Genomic DNA, 14,984 nt, shown 5'->3' with positions numbered 1-14,984 from the left:
CATACTGACCAATAGCTCAATCAAGCGAACATACCTTACTGACATCTAAGCAAACATCCAGTTTTTAAAGTATATTTTTACGTGTTTTATCCCTTGAATTTTGCCTGGGCACCCTCCCGCGGTCAACCTATCTCCCTGTATCAGTGTAGTCGTATTGCAGCCTTAGGTGATGGCGTGACTAGCTAGCCCAATGTTGACATTGCATATCAGCTTATTGTTTGCCCCCTTTTGGAGTTTTGAGGACCGTTCATACTCAACCACGTTGCTGGAGACGCTGTGACAGCTGACAGGGCGAAACAGAAGCCATTCATTCTAGCGCTTCCTGGCTCGGCAACTTCGCACAGACGGCACAGACGGGAGAGCCCCTGAGCGGCCCGGAGTTCAGGGAACAACAGGGCAAAATTAGGGGTGAACATCATGGCGGTTTTGGGCGAAGTACCTTTCCCATATATTTCAAGGCGTAGAGGGACATGCGGTTGAACATGCTTGGAGCGACGCCGGCACCCCTAAAGTGGGCCAGCTAGAAGGGGTCTCGTGGATCCTGTCACTTGGGGGAGGCACTTTAAGCCTTGTCACTGGTTCGGGTTCCCTTAACCAGGCCGTGACAAGCCGTTGTTCTTCTCTTTGTTCGAGTCATTTTGTCTTCTTTTCCCTCTCCCTTCCTTTCCTCGTTGCGCTTAGACACCCTTCTGCGATGCGAATATCAGAAAGCGAGCGCTGCTAGACTTTGAGAGAGGGAATCGCTCCATTCAACAGTTCAACACATACATCAACCGGACACGAACGAGCGAGTGAGCGACATCGGGCGACACCTCGAGATACCATACCTACCATACCGTTACACAACCTAAACCTAAACACCATGGCAGCCGAATCACTACTCCGAGCCGTACTTCGGCGCAAAGTCGAATTCCTTCGCCATGTCCGCCAGCGCAACAATCGGGCGCAACAATACTCGACCAAACCTCCGAACACGACCGGCGAGCAGATCCCGACACCGGGCAACGTCCCTACCCTTCCCTTCTGGCAGCGCCTCGGGCCCTTGACGAGGGCGGCCTTTGCATATGCACGCGCCCAGCGCAAGAGGCCTTACACCACCCAGGTGGCCACGTCGTTGGTCATTTACTTCTTTTCTGATATTTCGGCGCAACGGATGGGTGGGAGGGACTATGATCCCAAGCGGACGGTGCGGTCGCTGATTATCGGGTCCATATCGTCGATTCCTAGTTTCAAGTGGTAAGGCGCAAAGCCCTCCCTGTTTTTGTTTTTGTCTCTGATTTGCATAACGACAATGCGACCGGAGAAGGATTATACAAGAGACTGACGTGAAATGTGTTTGCGTTCGCAGGACCTTGTGGTTGTCCAACAACTTTAATTACTCGTCGCGCATTTTGTCCCTGGGCACCAAGGTGGTGGTCAACCAGATCTGCTTCACGCCCATCTTCAACTCGTATTTCTTCGGCATGCAGGCCTTCCTCGCGGGCGAGAGCTGGAATAATATCGTGGAGCGCATCCGCGTCACGGTCCCCGTCAGCTTTGTCAACTCGTGCAAGCTCTGGCCGGCCGTAACGGCCTTCAGCTTCACGTTCATCCCGATGGAGTACCGGTCGCTGTTTGCGGGCGTGGTCGCGGTCGGGTGGCAGACGTATCTGAGTTTCTTGAATCGCAAGGCGGAGGATGGAAGGTCGATCGAACAGCCCGCGAAGGCGGTTGAGGTTCCGGTTGTTGCAGAGTCGACACAGGCGGCGCGACTATCGATGCGACAAGAAATGGCGACGGCGGCTGTGAATTAGTTGATACGGAGGCGATAAGAGGAGGGCGCATTTTCATCGGGGCACCTAGAGGACGGGAGGTTATTTTGGCATTTGGGGCGGTTGCATAGACATCATTGCATGGGTCGGCGTTCTTGGGCGGTTTCTTGGGTTTAGTTGCATCGACATGGAGATATCGTGTCAGTTGAGCGAATACACTTTTGTTGTTGTTTTTCTCTGGTTTGTTCTTTTCCCCTGGTGCGATTAGATGATGGCTGAGGAGAAACAGCCCGGCTCGTGACAGGTGGTGGATGCTGTGTCCCGTCACTACCTATCTGACTGTCTTCGAGGAAGGCGCGTTCCATCCCGTCTGTTTGAGACGGAAATCAGGGGCACATAGCAATGGGTGGATGGTCCCTAAAAGCTGAAACCGTAGAGGCGAGTTATAGTGGGTGGAGTCAGGTACCCGCCCGTTCTCCAGTTGACATCAGCCCAAATTCAGTGGGTCTCCGTTCTCGGTGAGTCGGACAAGAAGCTGGCGGCGGGGGAGCCCCGACCGGAACACCGGACAACGGCTGGAGCTTCTCGGTACAATGACACCTCATGAGCTGGAGCTTGGCTTGGGAATTGGAGCTTCCGGCTCGGAGTCGTCCCCGTCCCATCTAATCCGCGTCATTGTCATCTCCACCCTTTCGCTTCGAGTCACCCAAACATTCTAAACTCCCTTTCTCTTGCACCAAAACATTGAGTGTTGGCTTGGTCCAGCAAACACTCGACAGCCCTCACAATGGCCGCCCCCTACCTCAGGACAAGACCTGTCCTCTCAGCCGCCCTCCGCCCTCTTGCGCCCAAGCCAAGACTCCAGTCCTTTCCTCGTCGCCCGAACTCGACGACAACGACGGCGACCACCACCACCAACACCACCACTGCTACTGCTACTCCCACCGAGCCAACCAAAGCTGCCGTCGCCTCTCCCTCGATTGTTCCCCGCCGTCTAAAGCTCTCCGCCTACGCCGCCGCTCTTGCTACCGTCCTCGGTGTCGGCTACTACTACGCGACAGACACTCGCGCCTCCGTCCACCAGTATCTCGTTCCTCGTCTCCTTCGCACCATCTACCCGGATGCCGAGGAAGCTCACCATGTTGGGACTGCCGCCCTGAAGGGCCTCTACGAGGTTGGCCTCCACATTCGCGAGAGGGTTCCCGAGTACCCCAACGGCCCCTTGTCCGTCAACGTTTTCGGCAAGCAGCTCCTCAACCCCATCGGCATCTCTGCTGGTCTCGACAAGGACGCCGAGATCCCTGATCCCCTGTTCGCCCTTGGTGCCGGTGTTGTCGAGGTTGGTGGCTGCACTCCGTTCCCTCAGGAGGGCAACCCCAAGCCCAGAGTCTTCCGCATTCCCACCGTCGACGGTCTGATCAACCGCTATGGCCTCAACTCTCGCGGCGCTGACGCCATGGCCACCCGCTTGCGCGAGCGCCTTCGCAAGTTTGCCCGCTCTGTCGGCCTTAGCGAGAACCAGGTCCTGAACGAGGAGGGCACCGATGACATCCCTCCCGGCAGTCTCCACCCCGGTCGTCTCTTGTGCGTTCAGATCGCCAAGAACAAGAAGACGGACGAGAAGGATGTCAATTCTGTCATTCGCGACTACGTCTACTGTGTCGACAAGCTCGCTCCCTACGCTGATGTCCTTGTCGTCAACGTCAGCAGCCCCAACACCCCCGGACTTCGCGACCTGCAGGCTACCGAGCCGTTGACCAAGCTTCTTTCTGCTGTTGTGGATGCGGCCCAGGCGACCAAGAGGAAGAACAAGCCGAGAGTCATGGTCAAGGTCTCACCCGATGAGGATGATAATACACAGATGGAAGGTGTTGTAGAGGCTGTGTGGAACAGCGGTGTCGACGGTGTCATTGTCGGCAACACCACCAAGCGCCGGACTGGCATCATCCCCCAGGGCGTCAAGCTGATCGGCGACGAGCCCGAAGTTCTCCACGAGGAGGGAGGCTTTTCTGGTCCTGCTCTGTTCGACCGCACTGTTAGCCTGGTTGGGAGGTACCGCAAGATGCTGGACGGCTATGCTCTCAAGAACGAGGCCGACAAGAGCGCTGCGCAAAAGGTCTTGTTCGCCACTGGTGGAATTACCAACGGCGAGCAGGCCCTCAAGGTTCTCAATGCTGGCGCCAGTGTGGCCATGGTTTATACCGGCATGGTCTACGGCGGTTCTGGCACCATCACCAGGATAAAGACCGAGATGAAGGAGAAGCTCGCTGTCGAGTCGGCGTAAAGGCTGCTTAGACGAGTCTACTCAGGATACTATTGCTGTAAATAAAACGTGCGTCTCTCTCACCATAAATACCCTTCTTTAATCTTCCCTTAAAAACATCTATCTCTTAGCCGGTGAAGGAGACTATCTGGAATTTATCCCTGGCTTAGATCTCGAATATCTGCCATAATGCTTCATATGGCTACTGACTTTGCGGTGAGCTCCCGAAGTGGACTTGCATCGAATATCTGGACGGCTGGGTACGTCTCTTTGTTCGAAACAAGAGCAGACCGCTCCGAGCATTCAGGAGGGGGGCAAACATGTTGTAACTCTGATACCAATCTGCGTCGGCCTGGGATTAAGTTATATTCGAGGTCCGCGCTATCCACTGGTGGCATTGTTTTGCTCTCTATTCACGTCATGAGGCTGGAATAGGGTGCCTGGAAATGCCTTCCCCCTGGCGATATCAAACTGCCACAGAGATAACCCCAAGACCATGCTGCACATGGCCCTACTCAGATGTGTAAGATCTCCAAAATCTCTCGGAGTATCCGTGTTTGGTTTCATCGTTCAAACCTTCCACGCCTTTTCTATACGTTTTCCACACTTTAATCCATCGCATCCTCGGATCGGAAATATCAGCATCCTTCCACGGTCGTCCAGGGCCCTGAAATTCGCTGCATACCATGCAGCTGTGTGTCTCTCGCATTCATCCAGAATAATAACAAAGTTAACAACTGCTATCCAGGAAAGGGGGGTTTCCGGTGGTCGTGATAACATAATCTCTTTTCACCGAGAAATCAATGCCCGCTTTGTGTTATAATCTCCGCCCCCAACTAACTGATCGGGTATTGAGTCATGGCCTATCTCCAGCACACTACATTTCCTTCTGTTATATCCTCTGGCAGCCATTAGAAAAAGATACACTCTTTTTGACTTGCACAATATGCGGGGATGGCACACAAATTCCAGGAAATTTGCGTGTGGACAAATTCGAAGGCGGATCTCTGTTCCGGGCATATACATAGTACATGCAGATACATAGGTACCTCAAGTATGCGCTGCTTCTGCTGTGTAAGTGTCACGGGCGCGGGTGCATCTCTAGTTATCTTCGGTGAAGGCGTCGAGTACGCAGGTACATCAAACAACAGGGCGTGGCATATGCAAAAGAAAGAAAAGGACTTCCATTCCGCACAGGTCCAACCGCTCGGCTGGGATGCAATAGATTTTGAGCTCCCAATTGACAGCTGCGGAATTTGGCGGCCTTGGTAACTTAGTCCAAATGGGTCTAGAACTAACTATTCAGGACCGTATAACCTTCGTCTTTTTTTTCCATCCCCCTTCCCGATGTTTCCCCTTCTTATTCTACATTAAAAAAAAAATACAGGGTGGATGACATTTCGTTCCTGCTTCCGGTTTCGTGGAACAATTGATCAAAATTTGTTTGAAGTTTCGCACGCACACACACACACACACACACGGGAGGAGACGCAGAGACGGGAGACACTGTGCTTCTGACAACACGGCATGGCTTCCGTAGTGCTTCCATACATAAGGTACCTATGTACCCTATGTACGAGAGACAGCCATAGGTACCGAAGACGGATGTACCTAGTAGGAATGCTGGTTGGTTGATCACATCTATTTCACACAACGAAGCTCGTCGATATCAATATGTGGGCTTTGTGTGTATGTGAAAGCAAGGTAGAGAGGGAGAGAGGGATGGAGGTCCGAAGATTACATACTATGTACATACCTATTCAGGTCCATGTAAAATTGTAAATGGGAAACCGATGGCGGTAACACTACCCGGCCTTTACTATAGCCCTCTCTCTACCTGGTACAGTACAGTACTAAGTCTACGACTTCTGAGGCTCTCTCCTTGTCACCATGTCTCCTTGTACGGACTGTCCGTCGTCACTGTTTCCTCCCATGTCCCTGCCCTACCGGTAGCTAATTCTCCGGGTTGTGATGGTTCTCAAATACTGCACCTTCTTATCGTTCAAGAAGCCACACACCCGAAGTTCTCTCGTCTTGTTTCTCTTTTTTTTTTTTTTTTTTCTATTCTCATAATGGCACAGCAGCACATGGAAATAAGCCTCTTTTCCGTTTCGCCACATTGCTAGCTCTACTAACCCAGTCTTTCCAGCGTTGTTTCTTCCATTTTGGGTTATAACTTGGACTTCGATTTTGGGCTCAGTCCCCTTTTTTGTTCTTCTAATTATACCTTCCAGTCTCAAGGGCCCAAGAGGCCCCTCAGGGGAAAAGAGATATGTGCCATCTTTCGTCGGCCTCGGCCTGCCACCGCTCACTTGGAGGAGGGCTTCTTACTCGGCTTGTGGTATTGGTGATTCTTTTCTTTCCTTACACGGCAGAAGGGCAGAATATCAGTACCAACGATACGGCGGGTATATCGCCTATCCATGGATTGTATCCTAGTTGTGCGGTAAGTTTTAGGATTTATGGTTTGGGAATCAGTCCGTTCCCTGACTCTCACACACACAACTACTTTCAAGAAGAGTGACAGACCAATCTAACACGCCCTCCTCCTTCCAGCACAACTGCCTAACAGAGCTACTCCGTTCATGCAGCGCCATCTCTCCCCGCTTTGTTTCCCCCTCATCCGAATCATCCTCCTTAACAATCCCAGTCTTCGACCCCGCCGAGCTCTCCTCCCCAATCCTCACCTGCTTCTGCTCCCCAGATCCTTCCCACCGCCCCAATGTCACTTCTTGCTTTCCAAGATCCTGCCTCCCCAGACCCTTAATGAAAGCCCTCAACACCACCGCCACTCTCTGCCACGACACTCCCCGCAACCGCTCCTCCGGATTAGTCGCCCTAACCATCACCTTCGGCATCACACCCCCCCTTTTCGTCATAGTCCGCCTCGCCTTCCGCCTTCTCACCCACCCCTCCGGCCGGTTGGGGTAAGACGACTGGGCCACTTTTTTGTGTATCCCGCTCGGAATCTCCTACACCGTTCTGATAGCTCGCATGCTAGTTCGCGCCGGTGTGGGGAGGGATTGGTGGACGCTGACGCCGCCGCAGATGACCGAGTTTTACCGGGTGTTTTTTGCTTACTTCCTTCAGTACTATGAGGCCACCATCGCGTACGTGAAGATGTCGTTTCTGTTCATGTACCTGCGCATCTTTGGGGCGTCGTCCAAGTGGACGAGGTGGTTGCTGTGGTGCACGGTCGGAGTGGTGTGCTTTTTTGGGGTGTTTCTTCTTTTGCCTATAGGCAATTATTGTTATGCCGCGTATGCTTGGGAGGATGGGATGGGGAGCATCAAGAGAAGTGGTGAATAATACTTTTCTTTGCCTTCTTTTTTTGGTGTTGAGAGAGGGGGTGATGGTGGCATGTACAGGTTGGTGAGATGCTGCTGGTTATGGGATGGATATGTGAGCAGGGAATGGACCTGTAAAAAGGGAGTTAACGAAGGAAAAAAAAGCGGAAAAGGAAAAGGAAAAGATACTAATTGTGCTAACACTGAAAAGCGAGCAAACGAGAACCGGCGAGACGGTCAATATGTACGCATGGACGCCCGCGGCCATCACCATCGCCCTCGACTTCTGGATCATGGCCATCCCGCTATGGCAGCTCCAAAAACTGAACATGGATTTTAAGAAGAAGATGGCCGTGGGGTTGATGTTGTGTGTAGGAGTTTTGTAAGTTTCTTCTCTTCCTCTCTGGTCTCCTAGGACCATCTCATGGTTTCTTCACCCTTTTACCCGGGTTGGTTGCTAATATCCTCCCAGCGACATAGTGATCTCCATAATCCGTCTTACTTTTCTCCTCCCCTCCAAGCTCTCTGCCAACGCAACCCAGGGCTTCTATCCCATAATTCTTTGGTCCGCCGTGGAATACCACGTCGCCGTAATTTGCGCCTGTTTGCCAGCTATGCGCCAGTTGCTTATTAGGGCATTCCCCAGATTGGACAGTGCCCCTGGCGGTAGTAACGATGGCTGTGCCGGTGATGGCGGTGGTGCTGGAGCGAAGCGGAACGTTCCCAGGTCCGGGACGCATCGACCTAGATGGCCTGGACAGCAAGGAGGTGGGACTGGCCGGAGAAGAGGCCCGTGGAGTCGGCAAATACCGACAGAGACGGAGAGTGAGAGGGACATTGTGCTTGGGAGCGTCCGCAGGAGTACTGGTGGCAATGCTGTGGAGGTGATGGAAGTGGTTGATGTGGAACAACAGCCTGCGGATGTGAGGATATTGAATAGCACCGAGAAGAGAGAAGGGTTCGGGTTGAGTATCGTGGGCCGTTGGAAAGAAAATGGCGGTCATGCAAACCACGAAGTCTTTCCTCTAAACGATAATACGATCCATGAAAAGGAGAAGTCACTGTTGGAGATCACCCTCTCCCTGTCTCAAAACTGCAGCGTTTCCAAGGCAATGATGGAAGAGCGACTGGATTGAGTGCAACGGCCATCACTGGACTGGCGTTAGTGGTGATCATGACGGATTAGGGGAGCTCGGAGGAGAGGGGAGACACAGCGCGAGTTTGACCAAAGGGGATGATGACTCGATAGGAAACGACATGACCAAATTATGAGTATTTCCAAACTTGAGTGAACAGTTTGATGTGAGAAAAGAAAAGCACAGCGGAGATGGAGAAAGATGGGGAGAAAGTTGGATTGTTGGAGAAGTGAAGCCAAGTTGGGACATGCCCCATCGATGTCGTGCAGGCCAGCGAGGTATCCTAGATAGTTCTGACCAATGGGAAGCTTCAGAACGTAAAGCTCTCCACTGTTAGCCGAATCTTGCGCTGCTAAACTGCCTGCCGGCGCATCCGGCAACTGATAAGCTGCAAGCGGTGGTGGCTTCGGTGCTGGCGCATCGCCACGACGAACAAGCTGCCTGAACATCAACTGCTTCTTAACGCGGTCTTCTTTATCATATCTGCTGGACGTTTCGTCACTCGTGTCAAATTTACTTCAAAAACAATAGACCGCCGTTGAGACTGTCGAGACCGACAATGGCAATCTCCAAGCAGCTGAAGCTGTTGTTTACCAGCGGCTCGCTTATCGCGGCCGCGCTGGCCAGTCCCGTACAGAAGCCGCTCAGCAGCGACGACGACATCGACGACACACCACTGCCGCTGGTCATCTGGCATGGTAAGTACGATCGATACACTTACACGCCTTGGTTCCAACAACCGTTCGCATCTAACCATTTTACTTTGCAGGCCTAGGAGACAGCTACTCCGCCCCCGGCCTCCGCGAAGTCGGCGACCTCGCCGACGCCATCAACCCCGGCACGCTCGTCTACTTTATCCGCATGGACGATGACGGGTCCCGCGACCGCTCCGCCACCTTCCTAGGCAACGTGACCGAACAAGTGGCCAAAGCCTGCGCCGACATCGCCGCGCATCCGATTCTCTCGACCGCGCCCGCCATCGACGCCCTCGGCTTCAGCCAAGGAGGGCAGTTCCTGCGCGGCTACATCGAACGGTGCAACAACCCGCCCGTGCGCAACCTCGTCACCTTCGGCTCCCAACACAACGGCATCAGCGCCTTCCGCGACTGCCCCTGGTCGGACTGGGTCTGCCGCGGCGCTATGGCTATTCTGAAAGGCAACGCCTGGTCGCAGTTCGTGCAGAGCCGGCTTGTTCCAGCACAATACTACCGCAACCCGGACGAGTACGAGCAATATCTGGAGCACTCCAACTTTTTGGCGGATATCAACAACGAGCGGAAGTTCAAGAACCAGACGTACAAGGAGAACTTGGCCAATTTGGAAAACCTGGTGCTGTACATGTTCGAGGACGATACGACGGTGGTGCCCAAGGAGACGGCATGGTTTGACGAGGTCAATGGCACTGAGGTTACGCCCCTTCGCGCGAGGAGGATGTACTCGGAAGACTGGATTGGCTTGCGCGAGTTGGACAAGAAGGGCGGCTTGCACTTCCGCACCACGCCGGGCGATCATATGCAGCTTACGGATCAGTTGCTGAACGACACGTTTGCCGAGTTCTTTGGGCCGTTGAAGAAGGCCAAGAAGAGCGCCCCGAGGCCGTTCCTGCGCGGTGACCTCTGATGGCGGTGGACTGTTTTGGTTGAATATTACATCTGGGACTTGGAGGGGTGACTGGCTACCCCCTATATTTAACAACAGTCTCTGTTAGGAGTTTCTTTGGGTTTGGCTACAGGACAGTTTGGTCATCTTTCAGGGTTTGGAGTCATGAATATTGGATAATGATAATGGCAAGGGGGCGTAGGATTGTATTGGCCTTGGGAGCTTATAAATTGGTCTACCGCTGTTCACCATGGCAACTGCGAACCTCGGCTGTTCTTCATCAGTTTAAGTGCTTGCATCGCTACGAAGTAAGGGATCGATATCCGCCCTGACTATGACGAAGAGAATATCCCGTGCCGGCTAGAGCATGTCTGGTAGGTTTCAATTCTAATGCAAGGTACAGAACGCTTGAGACAATCCATGGCATGCGTTCCTGAAGATTTGAGCGAGACGGCTTTGGTGAAGATTGCCGACATACGAGTAGTCATGATTTGAATCAGGAGCGCTGTGGTTTGCGTCTCGGCTAGGACAATACCTCTGTGTGAGGGGAAATAGTTCGCAAAGAGGGTGAAGTCGCTACTATATACAACGAAATAGGGCAGATGTCTTAATGCACTTAAGTGAAAAGAGCTCGTGTATTCAAGATGATAGAATGGATAAAAGGAGGCTGCTGTCTGTCCAAGCGGTCATCCATTCCATCCATCGTCTGACAATGTCAAAAAAAGGCTGGAACCCTTTGGTCGATAACCGAAGAGGATCGAGGGGTACCTGCTGACCGGGTACGACGGAGGTGGAGTTCAGCATTGCACGTTTCGTCGCGGTGTGAACGCGCCAGACTCGGACCTTAAGTAAGAGGTGGTTGGTGATTGGTGAGTTATTGTTTGGAGACGGAGTCCTCCGCATTATCCCGTTTATGTATTGTTCGTGGGAGAAGGAAACAAGCTGATATGCGAATATTGGAGAGATTGGGTTTGGGTGCCATTGCATTATCAGAAAGTGAAAAGCCAAGGAAGGCTCTGCACAATCCGAGCTTGTTCAATCGGATGGTGCTCGTGAAAACGCCATCGGTCGCGAATTTGATGAATACGACTGCCGAGAGAGCAATCGTAAAGTAAACAATCGAGCATGTTCGTGGGAAACTTTCGTGGACATTTGAATGTTGAAGTAGGGAAAGACGTCATAGGCAAATGGACGAACTCTCAGTGATCGATCTACCACTGTTTAAATCCATGAAAGGGTGGACTAACAAGTGCCCATTGGCCTTGATTTTCCGCCCCATGGATGATGAATGTTCACCGCGACAACGGCGAATATCAAGGAAAGAAAACAATGGTCAATATTGGACAAACGAGGAGGAACGAGTGGAGGTTGATGTATCCGAGAGCAAGGAAAATGTGCCGAGTATGCGGGCAGATGTTCCCCGACCCCCCGATGGGCCGGCGTTAGACCTCCGTAACCCGGCTCGCCTGTGCTTCCCCTGTATCTTCCCACTGATCGACTGCCCAGCAGTGGCATGACAGTGCTGTACAGCCGCTGCCAGGCCAGACAGACCCCCAAAATGCCTGCTGCGCGGTTCAGATGTCCCACGCTGGGTGCCAGTCAACGCCAAAAGCGCGATCCAAACACTGTTCAGTCTGACACGGCAGACACGACAGGCACTGGCACGCCCGCTTACAGGCTGCTGCCAGCGTTTTCAACGGATGGAACCACAGGCACGTCTCAATGGATCGCGTCTCAAAACCGAACAGGAAGGAACTTGTGTTGGTGTCGTCCGGACAAAAAAAGCTAGGCACGCTCACCCATGCTCCTTTTTTTGGTGAATGGGTCCCACAGGCACGGGCGCGGCCTTTCGCGAAATCCAGATGGTGCATATCGCCTTTTTAAATACTTTGCTCATCCCCACCCTCCCTTGGCTACAGTATTTCCTCTGCCCTGGCTTCGCTTGTCTGGTCATAACTGAAGTCCACAGGCCAGATTTGCAAAGCGTTGTCTTGATTCGCAGAACCCCGTCTTTTGGCTTGTTCCTTGACGATTCCCGTCCCTTAAGTTGGCTTTGTCTTCCTTTTTTATTTCAACCCCGTTTCTTGTTCCCCTTGTTGCAGGTAAACAGACCGCGGAGATAGGAGACTTAGTGGCCCAATCCAAGCCAGGAAGTAGGCAGCTGGACGGCAGTGGACGGCAGCTGTAGCGGAGGGGGAAAAGACCGCACATCGGACGCGATCTGGACGTGGAGAACGCGACCTTGGAAGCGCCTCTCCAATCTGGACCTCACCTCACCTCAGATACTGGGCCACACATCAAGATCCCCATCCAAGCTCCCACCACCCTCTCCTAGAGTTCAATTGCTCATCCTGTCCCGCCAATTGTCATGATCAGTACCTGACAGGATCACCACAACATGGATTCATCGCCATCGGCAACAAAGTTCACCAGCGGGCTGGAGCCAACCCTGCCCTCGGTAGCAGGCATCAAGCGCCCTGCCCCGTCACTGCTGCCGCCATTTGAGCCTTTGTCCTCATCCCCAGGTCTGCCTCGGCCCTCGAAGCGGCAGGCCACGTCCAATGCCTTTCTGAAATACCCAACGCCCATCCCGACCTCTAGTACTGGCATCCTTTCGTCAAGCCCTCCACGCGCCGGATTTAACTATGGATATGCCGCCCCATATATGGTCCCCCGTCCCGGCCTTCAAAGGACGCTGTCGACCGTGTCGGAACGCGCCCCCCTTTCCGACGTACGCGCCGTAGTTTTGAATGAGAATGGAGAGACTCTTCTCATGGGCAGGTCCAGCAATTCGTCTCACTATCAACTCTCATCGAACAGACTGGTCAGCCGAGTTCATGTTCACGCTCGATATATCCCCGCCACCGAAGCGCTTGAGCCCAACAAGGTCGAGATTACGTGCACGGGTTGGAACGGGTTAAAGCTGCATTGTCAAGGGCAGACATGGGAGTTGGCAAAGGGCGATTCCTTCACTTCGGAAACTGAGGGTGCGGAGATCATGATCGATGTCCACGACACCAGGGTCCTCGTACAGTGGCCACCGCGGGAGAAGGATCGGGATTCGTCAGCCCCTTTGAGCGATTCATCGTGGGATGAGACACCAAGGCCAATGCGACGTGGCCGGCGACCAGGCTCCGACTCGGACGAGGGCAGTCCCATTCGACGACCGAGGCATATCCGCAGCCCCGAGTCGCCCACGCCCGCCAACGGATCGACTTCAAAGGCTGACCTCGACGACTTGCTGTCCAACAACGATGATGACGGTGCCGCCGTTGAAATCTATGAAGATGAAGAGGAGGGCGAAGAGGAGGACGAGCAAGAGTTGCCCAAGCTGACAGATACTGGCAGGGAGGATGCTACCTTCATCACCAGCGCCGACCAAAGCTTTTCCATCTCGAGTGACCTGAGTGATCCGAGATCAGATGAGGATTACGCCGAACAAGATCCGGATGAGGAGAATGATCCCATCATACCCTCGTTCGGTCCCTGCGGCGACAACCTGTCGAGCCGTCTCGAATCTTTCACCACGGCCACCTCACCCCCAAGAGCCCGTACTCCCGACCGCGACTACAGTGACAACTCAGAGGAGGAGCGGGCTGGTAGTGTCACCCCGAAGCCTCTGAAATCGTCAAGCGGGAATGCAGCAGGTGCCGCTAGGCAGGCTTCTCCTGCCCTGGTCCCTCGCTCTCCGTCGCCCGTCAGCAACCTCAGCGAGGAACTGACAGCAACCATTTCCAACCACGTCATCAACCAACTCGCTTTCTCCAGATTGTCGTCCACCCCGTTGTCGTCTATTATGAACAACCTTCCTGCGGATGATCGGAGACAGGTGACCAAGGACGAATTGCGCAGGCTTATTGAGGCAAGTGCTTGCATTGGCATTATCGAACGCCAAGGCAAGGATGCTGCTGGTAAGCCGCTCGAAAGTGAATATTATTATGTGCCCGAATTCGACACGGATGAGCATCGTCGCCTGGCTGTGACGGACGGCTTGCGGAAGCCTAGCTTAAGGGCCTGCCGCAAGCAGCACAAGGTAAGCCGTTTTCCTTCTCTACCGCCTTACCGTTTGCTATGCAAGATCAATCGGGTTAACATGTCGTGTCCACCTGTAACAGCAATACTATTGGAAGAAGCCTCGCACTCCCTGATTGTATCACCACACTCAGCCCTATCAACATCACATCCCCCCATCAGCACACACCATACACCCACCCCATCCCCAACACCCTACCATTACCCTCACTACCCATACCCTATTGTAACATTCTCCTAGTCTCGCTATTGGTTGTCAAGGCGTCTGCCACGGAGAATGTCTGTTTGTGTTTTCTGCCAAAGAAGAAAAGTCGACATAAGCCCCCTTTCACTGTCCATGTTAACACGTCATGAGGAGCACATTCTGTCTCCCAAAACTCTGTATTTGCATGCTTCGGGGGGGCCGCATAGCGCAGGGCGGCGTTTTTGTTCGATTTTATATACATGTTTATCAGGTGTCAGCGTCTGTGTTGTAGGTTTTGCCCCTTGGCCCCAAGAGAAGGAGGAGGAAAGAGGACGAAGATGTTCGAGTCGAGACCTGCTGTGGAGGTCACCAGGTGCTGTCGAGGAGTGATAGCTATTTTGAGGGACGTCATGTAGGAGCATCTGTAAAAGCGAGAGGTTATACCACGGCTTGGAAATTCGAGCAACAAATGATGAAGTGAGGAGGATCAACTGCCCGAGGTATCTGGCCTGGCGTATGTGGTAGCAATGTAGATGGAAAGGCATCTACAAACCAAATGAAAGTTGGTTACCTAGTCAGTCTGCTGCTGGTGCTGTTTGAAGAAGACACCGACGGGATGCATGTGATGATGATAAAGAAAACGAAGCTCCGGATCCAACAGCGTGGAAGAGCAGCTGCAGTCTGCCGCCATAGCGCAAGGCCCAGACAATCACAGGCAACCATGTGCCCCAC

The 14,984-nt window shown here is 53.2% G+C and overlaps 4 protein-coding genes across 4 annotated transcripts; all 4 read left to right on the top strand.

Annotated features, from left to right (window-relative positions):
* The first annotated feature begins 569 nt into the window (after positions 1 to 569).
* On the top strand, positions 570 to 4,113 carry SMAC4_04653 (uncharacterized protein). The gene is made up of 3 exons (XM_003346433.2): positions 570 to 1,236; positions 1,349 to 1,732; positions 2,531 to 4,113. Exons 2-3 carry the CDS (start codon positions 1,678 to 1,680, stop codon positions 4,033 to 4,035), a joined length of 1,560 nt encoding a protein of 519 aa, XP_003346481.2. The 5' UTR covers positions 570 to 1,236; positions 1,349 to 1,677; the 3' UTR covers positions 4,036 to 4,113.
* A 2,667-nt stretch (positions 4,114 to 6,780) lies between these two features.
* SMAC4_06305 (uncharacterized protein) lies at positions 6,781 to 8,437 on the top strand (the record flags this gene model as incomplete). Its single annotated transcript, XM_003345856.1, has 3 exons — positions 6,781 to 6,941; positions 7,513 to 7,683; positions 7,774 to 8,437. 3 exons carry the CDS (start codon positions 6,781 to 6,783, stop codon positions 8,435 to 8,437), a joined length of 996 nt encoding a protein of 331 aa, XP_003345904.1.
* A 443-nt stretch (positions 8,438 to 8,880) lies between these two features.
* Positions 8,881 to 11,170, top strand: SMAC4_06304 (uncharacterized protein). The gene is made up of 2 exons (XM_003345855.2): positions 8,881 to 9,135; positions 9,207 to 11,170. The coding sequence occupies exons 1-2, from the start codon at positions 8,997 to 8,999 to the stop codon at positions 10,055 to 10,057; spliced, it is 990 nt and encodes a 329-aa protein (XP_003345903.1). The 5' UTR covers positions 8,881 to 8,996; the 3' UTR covers positions 10,058 to 11,170.
* A 679-nt stretch (positions 11,171 to 11,849) lies between these two features.
* SMAC4_06303 (uncharacterized protein) lies at positions 11,850 to 14,826 on the top strand. Its single transcript, XM_003345854.2, has 2 exons — positions 11,850 to 14,069; positions 14,152 to 14,826. The coding sequence occupies exons 1-2, from the start codon at positions 12,435 to 12,437 to the stop codon at positions 14,182 to 14,184; spliced, it is 1,668 nt and encodes a 555-aa protein (XP_003345902.1). The 5' UTR covers positions 11,850 to 12,434; the 3' UTR covers positions 14,185 to 14,826.
* Positions 14,827 to 14,984: the final 158 nt, after the last annotated feature.

This window comes from Sordaria macrospora, chromosome 3 (assembly GCF_033870435.1).
Source record: "Sordaria macrospora chromosome 3, complete sequence".
In the NCBI taxonomy this organism is placed as follows: domain Eukaryota; kingdom Fungi; phylum Ascomycota; class Sordariomycetes; order Sordariales; family Sordariaceae; genus Sordaria; species Sordaria macrospora.
This window is presented reverse-complemented; position numbering and strand designations above follow the sequence as displayed.

Bases quoted from the DNA above. Each gene is read 5' to 3' on its own strand.
- SMAC4_04653 (XM_003346433.2), top strand. From the start codon at position 1,678: ATGGAAGGTCGATCGAACAGCCCGCGAAGGCGGTTGAGGTTCCGGTTG. The intron at 1,733-2,530 runs GTCGACACAGGC...AACACTCGACAG, and splicing joins GAGGTTCCGGTTGTTGCAGA to CCCTCACAATGGCCGCCCCC.
- SMAC4_06304 (XM_003345855.2), top strand. From the start codon at position 8,997: ATGGCAATCTCCAAGCAGCTGAAGCTGTTGTTTACCAGCGGCTCGCTT. The intron at 9,136-9,206 runs GTAAGTACGATC...TTTACTTTGCAG, and splicing joins GCCGCTGGTCATCTGGCATG to GCCTAGGAGACAGCTACTCC.
- SMAC4_06303 (XM_003345854.2), top strand. From the start codon at position 12,435: ATGGATTCATCGCCATCGGCAACAAAGTTCACCAGCGGGCTGGAGCCA. The intron at 14,070-14,151 runs GTAAGCCGTTTT...CACCTGTAACAG, and splicing joins CCTGCCGCAAGCAGCACAAG to CAATACTATTGGAAGAAGCC.